Below are 16689 nucleotides of genomic sequence, written 5' to 3'. Positions count from 1 at the left end.
AAAAAACGGATATAAAAAAACGGTCTCATTACCGTTGCAATAAAAAAATTTTTTTTTATTAAATTCGAATTTAAAAAAAAAAAGAATTATTGCGTCACCGGACGAAGCCCACTCGCGAGGCAGCGAGTGGGCTTCACGCATTGAATGGGAGGCCGCCACGTCGCCTCGGCGCGTGGCGGAATGTTCCGTTCCACGTTCCTCCGGAACGGAACGCGGCACGGCATAGGAATGGCGACGGCACGGAACGCCGCCGGAACGGCATAGGAACCGCAACGGCACAGCGTTGCGGGTGCCCTTAGGTGTTTGCTATTTCATATTTGGAAAGACGAAATGGAAGATTGCGTGCTGTCAGACGAAAATGTCCCCTTCACTCTTACATAATTCCTCCAACTACCCCTTTACCCCTCCAACTACACCTGATAAGAGTTATCTCTATCCACATTCACTACTACATTACTCATTTTCTCCTCCACAGCTACAAACGGCTGCGAAATACTAGGTACGACACCATTGCGATTCCTAACACCATGATTTGCATTAATCTCAGCCTCAAATTTAACAGGAGGAGCAGTATAACCACCACCATTGGTGGCAATTCCACTGTATCCCCCGCCCAGCCACGTCACGAAGCCCTACTTCTTTCCTCCCCGGCGGACTTTAAATTGAAAATTGGGGCGAGGAACGACGTCGTTAGGAGGGTTGGGGGGTAGACTAGGAAGCATGTAGGGAAGAAGGCCTGCGGATGGAGGCGGAGGACGCAGGTGGTGCAGAGACGTTTGAAGCTGCTGCGGGAGCGGATCTGGTGGAGCAGACGCCACAATTACCGCAGCCGGTCCTCGCCATTTATTGAAGAGCAAACCGTGGAGTGCAGACCTAGAGAGAGAGAGTAAAAGAAAATGCACAACTCCAATTGAATACGGAAGGCAGACTTGGAGAGAAACAAAAAACGTGAAGGTCACTTTGGTAAATTCGCTACCATTTCTTCTTCACTGTAGCGGCCAAGAATTCCAATATCAAGTGAGCGGTGTGTATCATTTCATTCCAAAGTCAAACTGCACAGTGCGGGCTGGGGGTGTATCGAGGGCAGTGCCGTTTCATTTATTGAACACCAAACCGGCTTTATTGCACTTATATGACCCCAATTCGGGTCAATTAATGAACACTAGACGAGCCCTAAAAGTAAATAAATATGAAGAGAAATAATTTTGTAGGAGAAAGGAAATAAAAGTATTTTCCTGTAATTTTACTTTCAAGTTTCAACTCTATTATTCGGAGGAGCATTAAATTTATTTTTAGGTAAATACCGCAATTTTCTCAAGTGGAAAATATGACGACGTCACACACTTCATCAGATTCAACGGCTGCGATTTCGCCGCTTTCCTTGAACTAGGGTTCCATTTGTATTTATACATCACAGTTTACTGTGTAAACCGAGTGCGGTGCAGATCATTGCCCTCCCAAAAAACACCAAAAATTTTCTCTCTAATCTTTCTATTCTATCCCAAATTATCCCCAATTTAACATTATACCTACCCGAAAACCCAAAAAAAAGTTACCTCTTTTTCACTCCCAGCATTTGCTTGTTTCTCTGTCAATTCTCTCAGAATTAATAACGACGAGAAGTATAAAGTAAAATCGATAATCTACCTGAAATTCAAGTAATGGCGCAGGTGCAACATCCGAATTTGGCAGCGCCGACCCCCAATGGAGTCGCGGCGGCGTCTGGTGGTACCGCGCCGGAAGGACAGTTTCAGTCGACATCTCTTTATGTCGGGGACTTGGATTTCAACGTAACGGACTCGCAGCTCTACGATCTGTTCAATTCGGTTGGGCAGGTTGTTTCGGTTAGGGTTTGCCGCGATACTGGCTCTCACCGCAGTCTTGGCTATGGTTATGTCAACTATAGCAACCCCCAGGATGGTTAGAATTTCCGAATTCTTTTTTATTCGTATCATCAATTGCTTAATTTTGGAGTCTTTCTTTGCATGCACACACCCGTACCTGCTTCAGTAAGCAAGGTTGTGATGCTTTTGATTAATTGAATGAAATTCAAGCTCAAATGCATTAATAGAATGACAGTATGTGTTGTTAATTTTGTGAGAACAGGTTGGTAATTGGAATGTAGATGGTGTATTCGTAATACAAATGCAATAGTCCTAGCTCCTAATGAATATTTGGATTTTCAGCCAGTTGAATAGTGTCAATGTGATAAGGTCCAAGACTTGTGTGGCAACTCTATTCTTATTTGTAATATAAGTCGTCGCTTTTGAAATATTGCTGAGTTAATGTTGCATAAAATGCTCAAGCTTGTATGCTCGTTTTAGCTTTTATTGGAATTTGGAAGACAGCGATGACTTTCAACAATGATAATTGATTCTCTTGTTGTTGTTTCATTGCCATATCGAATAGCTTGCAGGATGTTTACAAATCCTATCATATGGATCATATTTTTGCCTCATCCGGCCTCCCTATATAACATGTAAATTCTCTTAAATGATTATTATTGAAGGCTTACTTTGCGTGTTTCTTTCTTTTGTTTGCTACTCTGGCATTGTTACCAAGGAGTTTCTTCTTTCTATCATTTTGCTCTCATTACTTTAAAGATCGGATAATTTTTTTCCTATGCTTTCTGTGATACTCTTTTCTATCTAGGCATTAGACAAAAGGCTGTGATATTTCATTGTCTAATAATATTTTATCAACCATGGTAACAGCTGCAAGAGCTTTGGAATTATTGAACTTCACCCCCCTCAATAGCAAGCCAATCCGTGTCATGTATTCTCACCGGGACCCAAGTGTTAGAAAAAGTGGAATGTCCAATATCTTTATCAAGGTAACTCTCCCGTCTTGTTCAGTCGCATTGTGATTGGTTTTTCTCCTTCATTAATATAGCCTCTGTTTGTAGTCTTTGTTTTAAGAGGATCTGATGAATGGCTGCCTGATTATTCTCTGTTGACTGCATCTTTTATAGTTGAGCTTAGATCTTATCTTGTTGTTATCATGATAATGTCTATGTGGTGCACTGAATTGCTACCAATCAAACAATTATGTCAGCATGGAGAAGTCCACTGCTGTTTCATTCCTTAGTTGTCATTGGCTTATCCGCGTATCTGATATTTTAATGTTTAAGCTGTTTTTTATTGGTTTTTTACCTATAGTTTATATGTACTTGCTAATGAACACTCTTTGGCAGAATTTTATCTTTTATAGTTGAGCTGCATCTTTTATAGTTGAGCTTAGATCTTATCTTGTTGTTATCATGATAATGTCTATGTGGTGCACTGAATTGCTACCAATCAAACAATTATGTCAGCATGGAGAAGTCCACTGCTGTTTCATTCCTTAGTTGTCATTGGCTTATCTGCGTATCTGATATTTTAATGTTTAAGCTGTTTTTTATTGGTTTTTTACCTATAGTTTATATGTACTTGCTAATGAACACTCTTTGGCAGAATTTGGACAAAACCATTGATAACAAAGCACTGCATGACACTTTCTCTAGCTTTGGGAACATCCTTTCGTGCAAGATAGCAACAGACACCAATGGTCAATCAAAGGGTTATGGATTTGTGCAATTCGATACTGAAGAAGCTGCACAAAGTGCTATAGACAAGTTGAATGGTATGCTCATAAATGATAAGCAAGTCTATGTTGGGCATTTCCTCCGTAAGCAAGAGAGGACCACTACCCAGGAAAATGCTAAGTTCAACAACGTGTTTGTGAAAAATCTAGCTGAGTCCACTTCAGATGATGATCTGAAAACAACTTTTGGTGAATACGGTGTAATCACTAGTGCAGTAGTGATGACGGATGCAGATGGAAAGTCGAGATGTTTCGGATTTGTCAATTTTGAGCAGGCTGATGATGCTGCCAAGGCTGTTGAAGCTCTAAATGGAAAGAAATTTGATGACAAGGAATGGTATGTTGGGAAAGCCCAGAAGAAGTCGGAGAGAGAGCAGGAACTTAAAAGTCGGTTTGAGCAAACTACCAGAGAAACTGTTGAAAAATTCCCTGGAGTTAATTTATATGTTAAAAACATAGATGATAGCATTGATGATGACAAACTGAGAGAACTATTTTCAGGTTTTGGTACTGTCACCTCTTGTAAGGTAAACATTCATTATTTACAGGGGTATAGAAATAACATATTTTTCTTCTCCTTGTGATATCTATTTTATCGAATTCCACTGATGTGATTATGTTTTGGGTTGCAGGTTATGCGTGATCCCAGTGGAATAAGCAGAGGATCTGGATTTGTTGCCTTTTCAACACCGGAAGAAGCTTCCCGAGCTGTAAGTTAATACTGTTGTAATGATTTGCTAGATGAATTCTTAACATGTTGTGCTGGAAATAATTGTTTATTGGTTTTTCATTGTTAGCTTGCTGGAATGAATGGGAAAATTTTAATTAGCAAGCCGCTTTACGTTGCCTTGGCACAGCGCAAGGAAGAGAGGAGAGCCAATTTACAGGTATGGGATTTTTAATTTTTCAAGAACGTTTTTCTTTTTTCTAAATATAAAAGTGATCACCTGCCTTATAGATGGACCTCTAAGTGCTTATTTGATTTCTGTTACACTAAAATATTATTGCCGTTGTAGATACTCATGCAGATGTGTCATATATGGTGTATCAAATAAAGTTTTTTTGTCTTACAAAAAAAAGTTTAAAAAAAACTTCATTGTGTTCAGTGTTATTAATAGCGTATGGCGGCTTATGACGGTCGGTCAAAAAACCGCCATAGGGATATGGCGGTCGGCATGGCGGTATTATGGCGTAAATGGCGGTTGATAAATTAACAAATAAATAAAATATAATACATAACATAAGATGCAAAAAAATTAGAATAGTTATAAGAAAATTAGAAAATTAAATGGTGGAAGACAATAATTATGGAGACGCTTTCATCGAGTAGAATAGTTATAGGAAAAGAGAGAGAGTTATACAGTGGAATTAATCCATGCATCGAGTAGAACAGTTATAAGAAAAGAGAGAATTAAATAGTGGAATTAATACAAACTGAGCATCCACAATAGTAGATTAGTGCCTGCCCTAGCCACAGGCTAGCGGCTAGGGCGGGCGTCTAGTCCACTATTGCAATCGGCTTACGGTAAGGACGAGCGCGGAGCGGACGAGAGGTTGGGCATGGACTAACCGGCTAGCCGATCGCTGGCCGCCTATTTTGCGGCGAGCAATAGGCTACCCGATTTGTTTATTTATTTTTAATTTTTTATTTATACTCTATATTTACAACTCATTCCACTTCATTTTTTTAATATTTGATAAACACCAATAATTAAAATGAATTAAATCGTATTTGTCAATTTATTTGTTGGGCTAGGGCATTGGCTAGGCTATTGTTAGCCTATTGCTAGGCTGTTACTTGGCTAGGACAATGGCTAGGCTGTAGGAAGGGCATGATGATGTGGCAGGAAGAGTTTTTGGCTAGACTATGCCAGTCTGATGCTATTGTGGATGGTCCAAGTAGTAGTACATAAAAATTTTCGGTTATCTTGAATCGTGAATGAAAATCTAGAATCTGGAGCCTTGTGCGTGTGGAGACTGGAGAGACGATAACTTGGATTGACAGCAGCGGTTATGGTTTTGAAGCCAGAAACTCCCATAAACCCTATAAATAGACTGTTTATAATGGCCAATAAGCTAGGTTACATGTCACGTGGGCCGGGTAGTGGGGTAAGTGGGGTCGTTTTACAAGGCAAAAAGGCATCTCGACCGCCATGAAAGCCATATCCTGTCATGGCGCTTCGCGAATGGCGGTCGCCATTCAAAAAAGGGAGTAAACTGCCATATCACATGGTGGCGGTGGCGTTGAGCCTAGAAACTGCCACCGCCATCCGCCACGGCGCCGCCATCTCCGCTTTTTAATAACACTGATTGTGTTGGAGATCTTCTGTAGAAAAGTGTAGTCTGTTATGAGCTGTCTTAGAGAGATAACCTGATGCTTGTTCATTTTCTGCTATTCATTTTCAATACTAAAAATTGTCACTCGACTATATTCTGTTAGATTATCTGATTGGCTAGATCTATATCCTAAACAATCTGACTATGAAGTCGCAATTGTTAGGATCGTCGACTGCAACATTAGTTTGATATTGTCCGCTTTGGGTCAAGCCCGCACGGATTTGTTTTTGGGTCACTCCCAAAAGGCCTCAAACTAATTGGGGTTGGACACGAATTATATACACCTTCCAACTTCTCTCACTCATCCGATGTGGGATGAGTTTGTACCCTAACAAACCTCCCCTCAAACCGAGACCACATCGGGAACGCAGTCGACACAAACATGGGTCGTTCCTGCCCTGGCCCGTGGGTCATCCTGGGTCCTACTCTAACCCGAGTCCTTCATGGCCCGACCCTAACCGCGGTTCATCCAGACACAACCCATAGCCACCTGGGCTCTGATACCACTTGTTAGGATCGTCGACTGCAACATTAGTTTGATATTGTCCGCTTTGGGTCAAGTCCGCACGGATTTGTTTTTGGGTCACTCCCAAAAGGCCTCAAACTAATTGGGGTTGGACAGGAATTGTATACACCTTCCAACTTCTCTCAGTCATCCGATGTGGGATGAGTTTGTACCCCAACAACAATTTCTTCCAATCAGAATATAATTTGGATTTGTTGACATAATTATTCCTCTACTTCTTCTGAGCTGTTTTTTTATCTTTAAGTTCATATGAAGTTAAAACACATGCTTTTCACAAATTTCCAAGCCAGGGCACCCTGTATCAACTATTTTTGTATTATTTGCTCAGACTAGTTTTGTAGCTTTGTCTATACACTGCAATTGATTCTTAGTGTTTGCATATGCTTCAAGTTTTCTCATATGATTACTTCATCATTTGTTCTGAAAACTATGTTATGTGACCTATGTCTAGGCCCAATATTTCCAAATGAGGCCTGTAGCAATGCCACCTTCTATGGCTCCACGTATGCCTATGTATGCTCCTGGTGCACCTGGTATGGGGCAGCAGGTATTTTATGGGCAAGGCCCTGCTATCATTCCTCCTCAGGTGACATTCTCTGAGTTCATTATGTTCTATATGTCATTTTAGCTGTGAAGTTATTTTCATTTTATAATTGGGCAGGAGGCAATTTGATAAGTAGTTTATCAGTGTAATTATCCTTTTATATTATTTGAAGCCACATGCTGTATCAGGTATACATCATTTGTTGTTTGTTATCATTATTTGATAATGCTAAGATTTGCAAAATGGTTTAGGCTGGCTTTGGTTATCAGCAGCAGCTTGTTCCTGGAATACGTCCTGGGGGTGCTCCCATGCCATATTCCTTTGTGCCACTAGTCCAACAGGGTCAGCAGGGCCACCGACCAGGTGGCAGACGAGGAGGTCCAGGGCAACAAAATCAGCAACCTGTGCCGATGATGCAACAGCAGGTTCTACTCAACTTTCTAAATTTTTTAATCACGTGTGATCAAGTATTTTGCTGATCTTGATGTATTATTATGTTTAGATGATGCCAAGGGGGATGATGTATAGGTACCCTGCTGGTCGTAATGTGCCAGATGCGCCCATTCCTGGTGTTGGTGGTGGAGTGCTTCCTGTTCCATATGACATGGCTGGCATACTTCCTCGCGATGCTGCTATTCCACAGCCTATACCAATTTCTGCTTTGGCTTCTTCCCTTGCAAATGCAACACCCGAACAACAGAGGACGGTAAGCAGTTTGCCCATAGTGTACAAATTGCATTTGTTTCTTATCTTGTATAGTGTGTATAATGTTTATAGTCTTAACAGATGTTGGGTGAGAACTTGTACCCGCTTGTTGATCAACTTGAGCATGAGCATGCTGCGAAGGTTACAGGGATGCTTCTGGAGATGGACAAGACCGAGGTTCTTCATTTGCTTGAGTCGCCTGATGCTTTGAAATCAAAGGTCTCTGAGGCAATGGATGTCCTGAGGAATGTTCAGCAGGCTGGCGGCCCTGCCGACCAACTTGCTTCATTGTCACTCAACGATTCTTGAAAATGATGGTATGAATGACGCCTGCTTATCTGAACCAACTTTTTGCTAGCGAGGTTTTTGAAAACTAGGATTTTGCATTTGTGATACTTTGCCTTTTGGTTTCCGATTCCTTTTCTGGATTTAACTTAAAACAATCGGTTCTGGGTGATTAGGTTTTTCTTGGAAGTTGGATTTTAATGTGATTGCACTTTTCTATCGGGTCGCACTGAATTGTTATTATTTTTGCCTTTTTTTATAATTGTTATCCACTTATTTGGATTTATATGTTGGCCTGTCACGTTTCTTGTTTCACTTGTCTACAGTGTTACTATCAAACCAGCATCAATTTTTGGTAATAATAAGAATAATAAAAGTAAAGTTTGTTGTTTGCATTATTCGATAAAAATTTATAAGAATAATTAAAATAACAGAATCATATTACATGGTAAACAAAGATGCCATAATCTCGAGTTCAATAGCATCGAAAAGAATTGGTTCACCATCCCAGCTACAACTCCATCTTGTACAAGAAGAGTAGGCCATCTCTCATTGACAGCAAACTGGAATAGCCTTGAGGGGGACTGCCTTATGCAACGCCATTCCAAACTCCTCCGTCGTGTCCAACACTCCTTCCACTTTCCAATCGAAACTATGAAGCAACGACCCCAGCATAAGATGCAACATTCTATCAGCCAATGCCAAACCTGGGCACATTCTTCTCCCCGACCCGAATGGAATGAGCTCGAAATCTTGGCCCTTGAACCCTATACTGCTGTCCAAGAATCTCTCCGGCTCAAACGAACTAGGATTTGCCCAAACACTCGAATCCCTACCTATAGCCCAAACGTTGACGAATATTTGAGCGTTCTCAGGGATATTGTAACCGAAGATCTCGACTTCATGATCCGCCCGCCGAGGGACCAAAAGCGGACCGGGCGGGTGGAGCCGTAAGGTCTCTTTGATCAGTGCTTGCAAGTATGGGAGCCTTGATATGTCCGATTCTTCCACTTGCTTCTTTTCTCCTATCACTCTTCTAAGCTCACTCTTGGCATTACTCATCTTCATGGGATTAGATAGTAATTCTGTCATTGCCCATTCCACCGTGCATTGAGTTGAATCTGACCCTCCAAGGTATAAGTCCTATGATAAGCACAGTTATGTGAAGTTTGAGCTACTAAAAACCATTCTACTAGTCAACTATAAATTTTGATTCGAGAATTCAATCTATCACTCTTATACTTCATCAATTATGCATTAAAATCCATGTAAAACCAAATGTTCATAATTGGATTAACATTAGTATTAGTAAACTAGTTTGTGAGAGAGATGGAGTTTACCAGAAGTATATGTTGAATATCCTTGAAGCTCAAGTCGTACTCAGTCCCCTCCATGAGATCAACAAGCGCATCTAGCAAATCATTCTTCCTTTGCAATCCCATAGATCTCGATTCCAATCGCTCCCTAATTATCCCTCCCAAAACACCAAGCACTTTCCCAAAGCAAATCTCCGACCGCTTCTTGATCCCCTGCGGGTCCCACCGCTTCACAAACGGGAAGAAGTCAGCCACATTCGGAGCCCCCAATATCTTGGTCACCCCCTCGATCGCCTCCTTCATCTGCTGCGTCGCGTCCGATTCAAACTCGATCAAATCCACCGAGAAGAGCGTCGCCGTCAGCAGATTCGACGCCGTCACGAACGCCGCCTCCCCGACGTCAACGGCCCTCCCACTCGCGCTGCACCCGCGCGTGTAGTCCAGCAGCTTCCGCACCTTCTCCGCCCGGAGCCCCGCCCCGGCGTCGAGCTGTCGCGTCGAGAACATCCGCTCCCTGCAGAGCTTGCGCGCCTTCCTCCACCTCTCCCCCGCCGGTATCAGCGCCATCGAGTGCTTGTGGTGGTCGTGCGCCTCCGCCGCCGCGGGGATGGTGCGGCCGGAGAAGGCCTGGTCGTGCTCCTGCAGGAGGAGTTTCGCGATCTCCGGCGACGACGCGACGACGGTGAGTGAGTTTCCGAGCTTGAGAGACATCAGAGGGCCGTGGGTTTTGGAGAGGTCGGCGAGGGACCTGTGGGGGTTCCGGCCGAGCTGGAGGATGTTTCCGATGATCGGAAATGGGTATGGCCCCGGCGGAAGGTTCTGCCAGCGGCGACGGAAATGGGACCATGCTAAAAACGAGACAATTATTGCAATTACGATTGAGAGATCCATTCAGTTCAGTCAACTCAATTCTCACTCTTCTCTGCCCATTTAGTTAGCAATTAACTAATGATTTGAAATCGAATTCAATAATTTATTCTGCGGCTGACGCATATGGTTTTCATTACTTCGACGGAATCTTGATTATAGTATTACTATAATTTACCATTTCTCGACTCTAATTGCATGATCTGCTGTCATTATTTTTTCCTCGATCAAGTATACTAAGAGCATATACAGTGGTGCTCTTCCATAATAACAGTCGCCGTGCTCACCGCTGCACTCTTGTCGTTGGCACAGCCGTGCTTGATAGCAAGAGCACCTCGGCCATGCCGACGGCAAGAGCACAACCGACGTGACATGCTCTGATTGACCGTTGGTTTATCATTTTTTTAATAAAAAAATTCAGATTTAATAATAATAAAAAATATTCCCACTCTAAAATATATCCATTTTCTCCACACTTTTAATTTATTTTTTCATTAGTTTTATCTCAAAATTCACAATTTCATCTATAAATACCTCCATTTCAACACAAAAAATAACACTACACGAAACAATTATCTCAACCTCAATTTTTAGGATTTTAATTATGTAATTTTTAAGATTTTAATTATGTACTAGTTTTTAATTTTTTAGTAATTTATAATATCTGGGAGTGTTGGGGTATTATTTAACCCCCAATCTCATCCTCACGATCTGCCCATCGAGGAACCAGAAACGGACCAGGAGGGTGGAGCCGTAAGGTCTCTTTGATCAGTGCTTGCAAGTATGTGAGTCTTGATATGTCTGATTCTTTAGTTTGCTTCTTCTCTCCTATCACACTACTCAGCTCATTCTTTGCATTAGTCATCTTCTTCGGATTAGCTAACACTTCCGTCATTGCCCATTCCACTGTGCTTTGAGTCATGTCTGATCCTCCTAGAAATATGTCCTAATATATACTCCATATAAATAAATTGTGCGATCATGTAAGTTTTTGAAATATTGAAACAAACGTGACAGAGAGAGGTCACTACTAGAATAATGGCCTTTTAATACATTCAGTTTGTGGCACTTAGGTAAAGATGCCAGCATAAATTCTGTGTGTATACAGTAATATGTCATGACACTCATATCAGATACTAATGCTACACAATCAATAAAATGCCATAAAAATGCTTGTTTACTTACACTTTTAATACCTCTCGTTGATGCTATTATTTTAAAACTATTATTTCCATAAATGCATAAAGTCTAATCTTATGAGTTATGGCCAAAATTATATGAATAAATGAATGATTTATTTAAGAGTTGTGATCAATGTCGAACCAATTTTAAAGACCGAACTAGAGACCAAATTAAGGCCATTAGATCTAGTTTTTTGATGAGATGTGCTGCTGTGTAAATTTTTTTCGGTCTTCATTACAAACTCAGTTTACTTCATTGTATTAGATTTATTACTTCATTCCGTACTAATACCTTGAAACTACAATATGTTTTTACTTACTTCCAGTAAGTTTTGAAATGATTCAACACGTGCTTCATTCGAATTCATTGGCCTGGATTTTTACTTTATTCACTTTAAAAAATGTAATTTATTCAAGTGGGTTTATTACTTCATTCAGAAACGTTATTACTTCATTGGCTAAGGTCTTTACTTCATTCCAGTAGGACTTCAAATGTTTCTACACATACTTCATTCAAATAATTTATTACATCATTCCATGTGTTTATTATACCATATCAGCGCCGTGGCGGTGGTGATAGACATTGTAGAGAGAATGAACGGTACACGAATGAAGTAAAAACCTACTGGAATGACTTATTTGTCTTCAGATGAATTAAAATTGGCTCGTGATGAAGGTGAAAATAATTTATAAATTTGTGCATCTCATCCATAATAAACTGGATCTCAAAGCCCTAATTTGGTATGGTTCTGTGGTTCAGTAATAAGGAGTGGATTTGCATATGATGTGATTCAATATAATACTGATACTCGTATTTTTTAATATACAATAGTATATGTTTTGCAAATATCTGTAAGATAATAAAATGAGTCTCATTATAGGCAAATTCACTCCTTATTGCTGAATCGTAGAACTACACCAAATTAGGGTTTTAGATCTAGTTTTTTATGGATAAGATGCACAAATGTATAAATTATTTCCGCCTTCATCACGAGCCTATTTTACTTCATCCCGAGGCAAATAAGTCATAAAATATTAGGAGGATTTAACTTCATTCTAGAATACATTACTTCATTCCAATAGGTTTTTACTTCATTCTAATAGGATTATTACTTCATTCTAGTACATACAGGCTGTTTCACAGACGGGGACGGTAAGACCATCCCGTCGACACTGTGATAGTCCCAAAATTCTAGCTATGACAACAAAATGAAGTGCTAGTCTAATTGAATGGTGTAATAAGCACATTGAATGATCTAAAAAACTATTTGAATGAAGTATGTGTAGAAATATTTAAAGTCCTACTGGAATGAAGTAAATACTGTGTCCAATGAAGTAATAATGTTATTGAATGAAGTAATAAACCTACTGAAATAAATTATATTTTTTTAAGTGAATAAAGTAAAAAAATCAATTCAATAAATTCAAATGAATCATGTGTTAGAATCATTTCAAAACCTACTGGAAGTATGTAAAACATATTGTAGTTTCAAGGTATTACGTACTGAAATGAAGTAATAAATCTACTACAGTGAAGTAAAATGAGCTTGTAATGAAGACCGAAATCATATCGCATCTCATCAAAAACCTAGATCTAATGGTCCTAATTTGGTCTCTAGTTCGATCTTTAAAATTAATTCGACATTGATCATAAACTCTAAAATATGTATAAATATATGCGAGTTTGTATAGAATAATATGTATGAACACGACGGAACATGTTTATCCCTAAAATGTTAAACTTGATTAGTTTAATACTATAATATATTTAAATTGTCAACTAGTGTCAAACTAATGAATAAACACAATTAAATCCCCTAATATTTCGTGGTCCACCAACTACACTAAACTATTCCAGGTTCATATGGAGGCGGCGCATCCTTTGATTGAATCAAATTATTTGAAGGTAGATTACATTATTCCTTCCACTATTGTTTTTTATTTGCCGATGATTTACACCATATTATTTGAATAAAATTATTTGAAGGTAGCTATAGTTAACGACAGCAGTAGATTTTTTGGATTGTATTGAAGAGCATTCACATAATCCTGTCAGCAACAAGTTCGAATTTGGACTCTCAAATTTCACAGTGTATGGTGATTATGGACTTTAAATTTTGCTAATTTCTATTTTGCATTGTCAATACTAGAATTCCTTATGAAAATGGTTTGAAGAATTGAATAATTCGTGATATGAACGATAAAGATCGAACAACCTTTAAGGTTTTGCTTGATCAATAGTACCATGGACTTATTGAGTACTCCCTTCGTCCCACTTTAGCAGTCCCGGTTACTTTTGCGCACTCGATTTATAAAAATGATAATAAATAGTTAAAGTGGAAAAATGGTAAAGTAAGAGAGAATAATGTATTGAAGAGTCTTATTTACACTTTGAAACTTCAATCAATTATCTGTCGCTCTATAGTGAAGAAGGTCCATGCGTTACTCCAGGATTTCGATTTTGTGGCTCTGCAATATGTGCATCGATAAGAGAACTTTGTTGTTGATTTTTTTTATCTCATTATGCTTAATCTTATCATAGAGGTGTTCATGAGCTCGAGGCCCCTCCGTCGGGACTCCATAGCTGGATGCTGCATGACAGACTAGGTGTTATTTATATTCGTTAATTTTGTCTTTGTATTCGGGCTTTGCCCGCTTTTTTTTACAAAATTAATAAATAAATAAATAAATAAGAGTGAACTCAATAAATTATCCAATTTTCATGCACTGGATCGATCTATTGCAATTGCAACCAAATCCTATCACATATTGGCACACTGCATGTGGATCTATACATCCCTTCTTTTTGGACATGAAGATGCATCATCCAACCTCCTTAAATCTAACAAACTTAAGTGAATGTTCGTTGAATTATAAACAAACCAAACCAAATTTTTATTAAAGTAGGGATGGAGATACAACACACCAAGATCTCATCCAAATCTATTTTTATTGAAGTAGGGATGAAGATACGACACACCAGATCTCATCCAAAATTTTAAAGTAAAAGAAGAGGTCCAGATTTCAGAGACAACAAAGTGGAATGGCCTTGAGAGGAGCTGCCTTGTGCAATGTCAATCCGAACTCCTCTGTGGTGTCAGATGTCACTCCTCCTTCCATTTCCCATTCAAAATTGTGAAGTATAGAGCCCAACAGCAGAGACAACATTCTATCAGCCAAAGGCAAACCTGGGCACATTCTTCTCCCCCGACCCAAATGGAATAAACTCGAATTCTTGGCCCTTGAACCCCATATTGTTATTTAAGAATCTTTCAGGTTCAAACAAAGCAGATGCTTGAATATATGCCTATAGCCCAAGCGTTGACGAATATTTGGGAGTGTTGGGGAATTATGTAATCCCCAATCTTGACCTCACGATCCACCTGTCGAGGAACTAGAAACGGAGCGGGAGGGTGGAGCCGTAAGGTCTGCTTGATCAGTGCCTGCAAGTATGGGAGTCTTGATATGTGTGATTCTTCAACTTGCTTCTTCTCTCCAATCACACTTTTCAACTCATTCTTTGCATTACTCATCTTCTCCGGATTAGCTAGCAGTTCTGTCATTGCCCATTCTACTGTGCTTTGAGTCGTGTCCGATCCTCCCAGAAATAAGTCCTATACAAATTGTGCAACCATGTAAGTTTTTAGAATATATAATATTGAAACAAATGTTAGAGAGAGAGAGGTGTCACCAAAAACAGATGTTGAATGTCCTTGAAGTTAAAGTCATACTCATCAGATCCCTCCATGAGATCGAAAAGCGCAGCCAACAAATCATTCTTCCTCTCCATATATCTTGATTCAAACCTCTCATCAATTATCCCTCCCAACACACCCAGCAATCTCCCAAAGTAAAACTCCGACCGCTTCTTGATCCTCTACGGATCCAACCGCTTCAGAATCGGAAAAAAGTCAGCCACATTCGGAGTCCCCAAATTCTTGGTCACGCCCTCGACCGTCTTCTTCAGCTGCTGCGTCGCGTCGGATTCAAACTCGATCAAATCCACCGAGAAAAACGTGGCGCTCAGAAGATTAAACGACGTCACAAACGCCGCCTGACCCAAGTCCACCGCTCGCCCCCTCGCGCTGCACTCGCGCAAGTAGTCCACCAGCCTCCCGACCTTCTCGCGCCGGACTCCCGCGCCGCCGTCGAGTCGCCGCGCCTTGAACATCTGCTCTTTGCATAGTTTCCTTAGTTTTCTCCACCTCTCTCCGACCGGTATGAGGCCGATTGAAATCATGTCGAAGCCGTGGGCTTCGGCAGCGGCGGGGATGGTTCGGCCGGAGAAGGCTTGGTCGTGTTCTTGCAGCACCAGTTTCGCGGAATCCGGGGATGATACGACGACGGTGTGGATGCTTCCGAGCTTGAGAGACATCAGAGGGCCGTAGGTTTTGGAGAGGTGGGTGAGGGACTTTTGGGGGTTACGGCCGAGTTGGAGGATGTTTCCGATGATTGGAAACGGGTATGGCCCCGGTGGAAGGTTCTGGCGGCGGCGGAATTGGGACCATGCCAGAATCGATACGATTACTGCGATCAAGAGTGAGAGAGCCATGTTTTTGTTGTTTTAAAATGAATTAATTTGGATGTGTTTTGAGGGCTAAAGATGGGCTACGAAATGTAGCCGGAATAATTTTTGGGAGGACTATCAATTATGTTTGCTCTTAGAGCATCCGCAGCGGCGGGCGTTCCGGCGGACGTCCGCGCGGGACGTCCGCCATTAGCTGTAAACCTGGCGGACGCGGACGTCGCTTGAGGACACCGGGGTTCCGCGGCATTCCGACGACGTCCGTCGTGACGTCCGTCATTGCGGTGCCACGACGGACGTCCCGGCGAACGTCCCAATTTTTAATTTTAAAAAAAACTTTATACATACGGCTAGTTGAACTTCATTTCATTCGCACCATTTGTTTTAATAAGTTTATCTCTCTACTTTCATTTCTTTTGAAGATAAATGGAGCACCACGATAGTGATTCCCCCGCCACGAGCGAGTTACAAACGCCGACTTTTCCTGTTAGAGTAGGGGGAAATGCCGGCGGAAGTGCACCGATATCCGGGATGATGTCTGGAATGGCGCCGATGATGCCCCAACCCCAAATGGCGGGGATGATGCCCGGGTACTACAATATGTACCCCCTTGGTGTGCAGGGATGGGTGGGATGATGCCCCAAATGCCCGGGATGAGTGCCGCGATGACGGGGATGATGCCCCAAATGCCCGGGATGATGCACGGCATGCCTGCCGCTGCGATGGGAGCAGACAGGGGGTCCCCAATCACCTGGGGACAATGTCTATCGCCCCTACATGGATTTATTGTCTAGTGATTCCCCCCAGAGTACACTCCTCTG

General features: G+C 41.1%; 2 protein-coding genes and 1 pseudogene across 3 annotated transcripts; 1 reads left to right on the top strand and 2 right to left on the bottom strand.

Moving 5' to 3' along the window:
* The first annotated feature begins 1395 nt into the window (after positions 1-1395).
* Positions 1396-8265, top strand: LOC121808048 (polyadenylate-binding protein 2-like). Of its 2 annotated transcripts, none has more exons than XM_042208384.1 (9): positions 1396-1920; positions 2715-2833; positions 3453-4109; positions 4215-4292; positions 4380-4469; positions 6897-6992; positions 7241-7414; positions 7492-7695; positions 7776-8265. In XM_042208384.1, exons 1-9 carry the CDS (start codon positions 1662-1664, stop codon positions 8001-8003), a joined length of 1905 nt encoding a protein of 634 aa, XP_042064318.1. In that variant the 5' UTR covers positions 1396-1661; the 3' UTR covers positions 8004-8265. The 2 variants fall into 2 exon arrangements, with proteins under 2 accessions (XP_042064318.1, XP_042064317.1); XM_042208383.1 differs by having other exon boundaries at positions 1400-1920; positions 6897-7031.
* Positions 8266-8350: 85 nt separating this feature from the next.
* On the bottom strand, positions 8351-10291 carry LOC121808049 (ferruginol synthase-like). Its single transcript, XM_042208385.1, has 2 exons — positions 9320-10291; positions 8351-9122 (listed from the first exon to the last, which is right to left on the bottom strand). The coding sequence occupies exons 1-2, from the start codon at positions 10184-10186 to the stop codon at positions 8529-8531; spliced, it is 1461 nt and encodes a 486-aa protein (XP_042064319.1). The 5' UTR covers positions 10187-10291; the 3' UTR covers positions 8351-8528.
* A 3933-nt stretch (positions 10292-14224) lies between these two features.
* Positions 14225-15898, bottom strand: LOC121807548 (annotated as a pseudogene).
* Positions 15899-16689: the final 791 nt, after the last annotated feature.

Source organism: Salvia splendens, chromosome 6 (genome assembly GCF_004379255.2).
Source record: "Salvia splendens isolate huo1 chromosome 6, SspV2, whole genome shotgun sequence".
Classification (NCBI taxonomy): domain Eukaryota; kingdom Viridiplantae; phylum Streptophyta; class Magnoliopsida; order Lamiales; family Lamiaceae; genus Salvia; species Salvia splendens.
The sequence above is the reverse complement of the archived record's forward strand: the minus strand, read 5'-3'. Positions and strand labels throughout refer to the sequence as shown.

Coding starts and splice junctions, on each gene's coding strand:
- LOC121808048 (XM_042208383.1), top strand. CDS start 1,662: ATGGCGCAGGTGCAACATCCGAATTTGGCAGCGCCGACCCCCAATGGA. Junction 4,470..6,896: donor AGAGGAGAGCCAATTTACAG/GTATGGGATTTT, acceptor ACCTATGTCTAG/GCCCAATATTTCCAAATGAG. Junction 7,032..7,240: donor CTGCTATCATTCCTCCTCAG/GTGACATTCTCT, acceptor AAAATGGTTTAG/GCTGGCTTTGGTTATCAGCA.
- LOC121808049 (XM_042208385.1), bottom strand. CDS start 10,186: ATGGATCTCTCAATCGTAATTGCAATAATTGTCTCGTTTTTAGCATGG. Junction 9,123..9,319: donor ATATTCAACATATACTTCTG/GTAAACTCCATC, acceptor TGCTTATCATAG/GACTTATACCTTGGAGGGTC.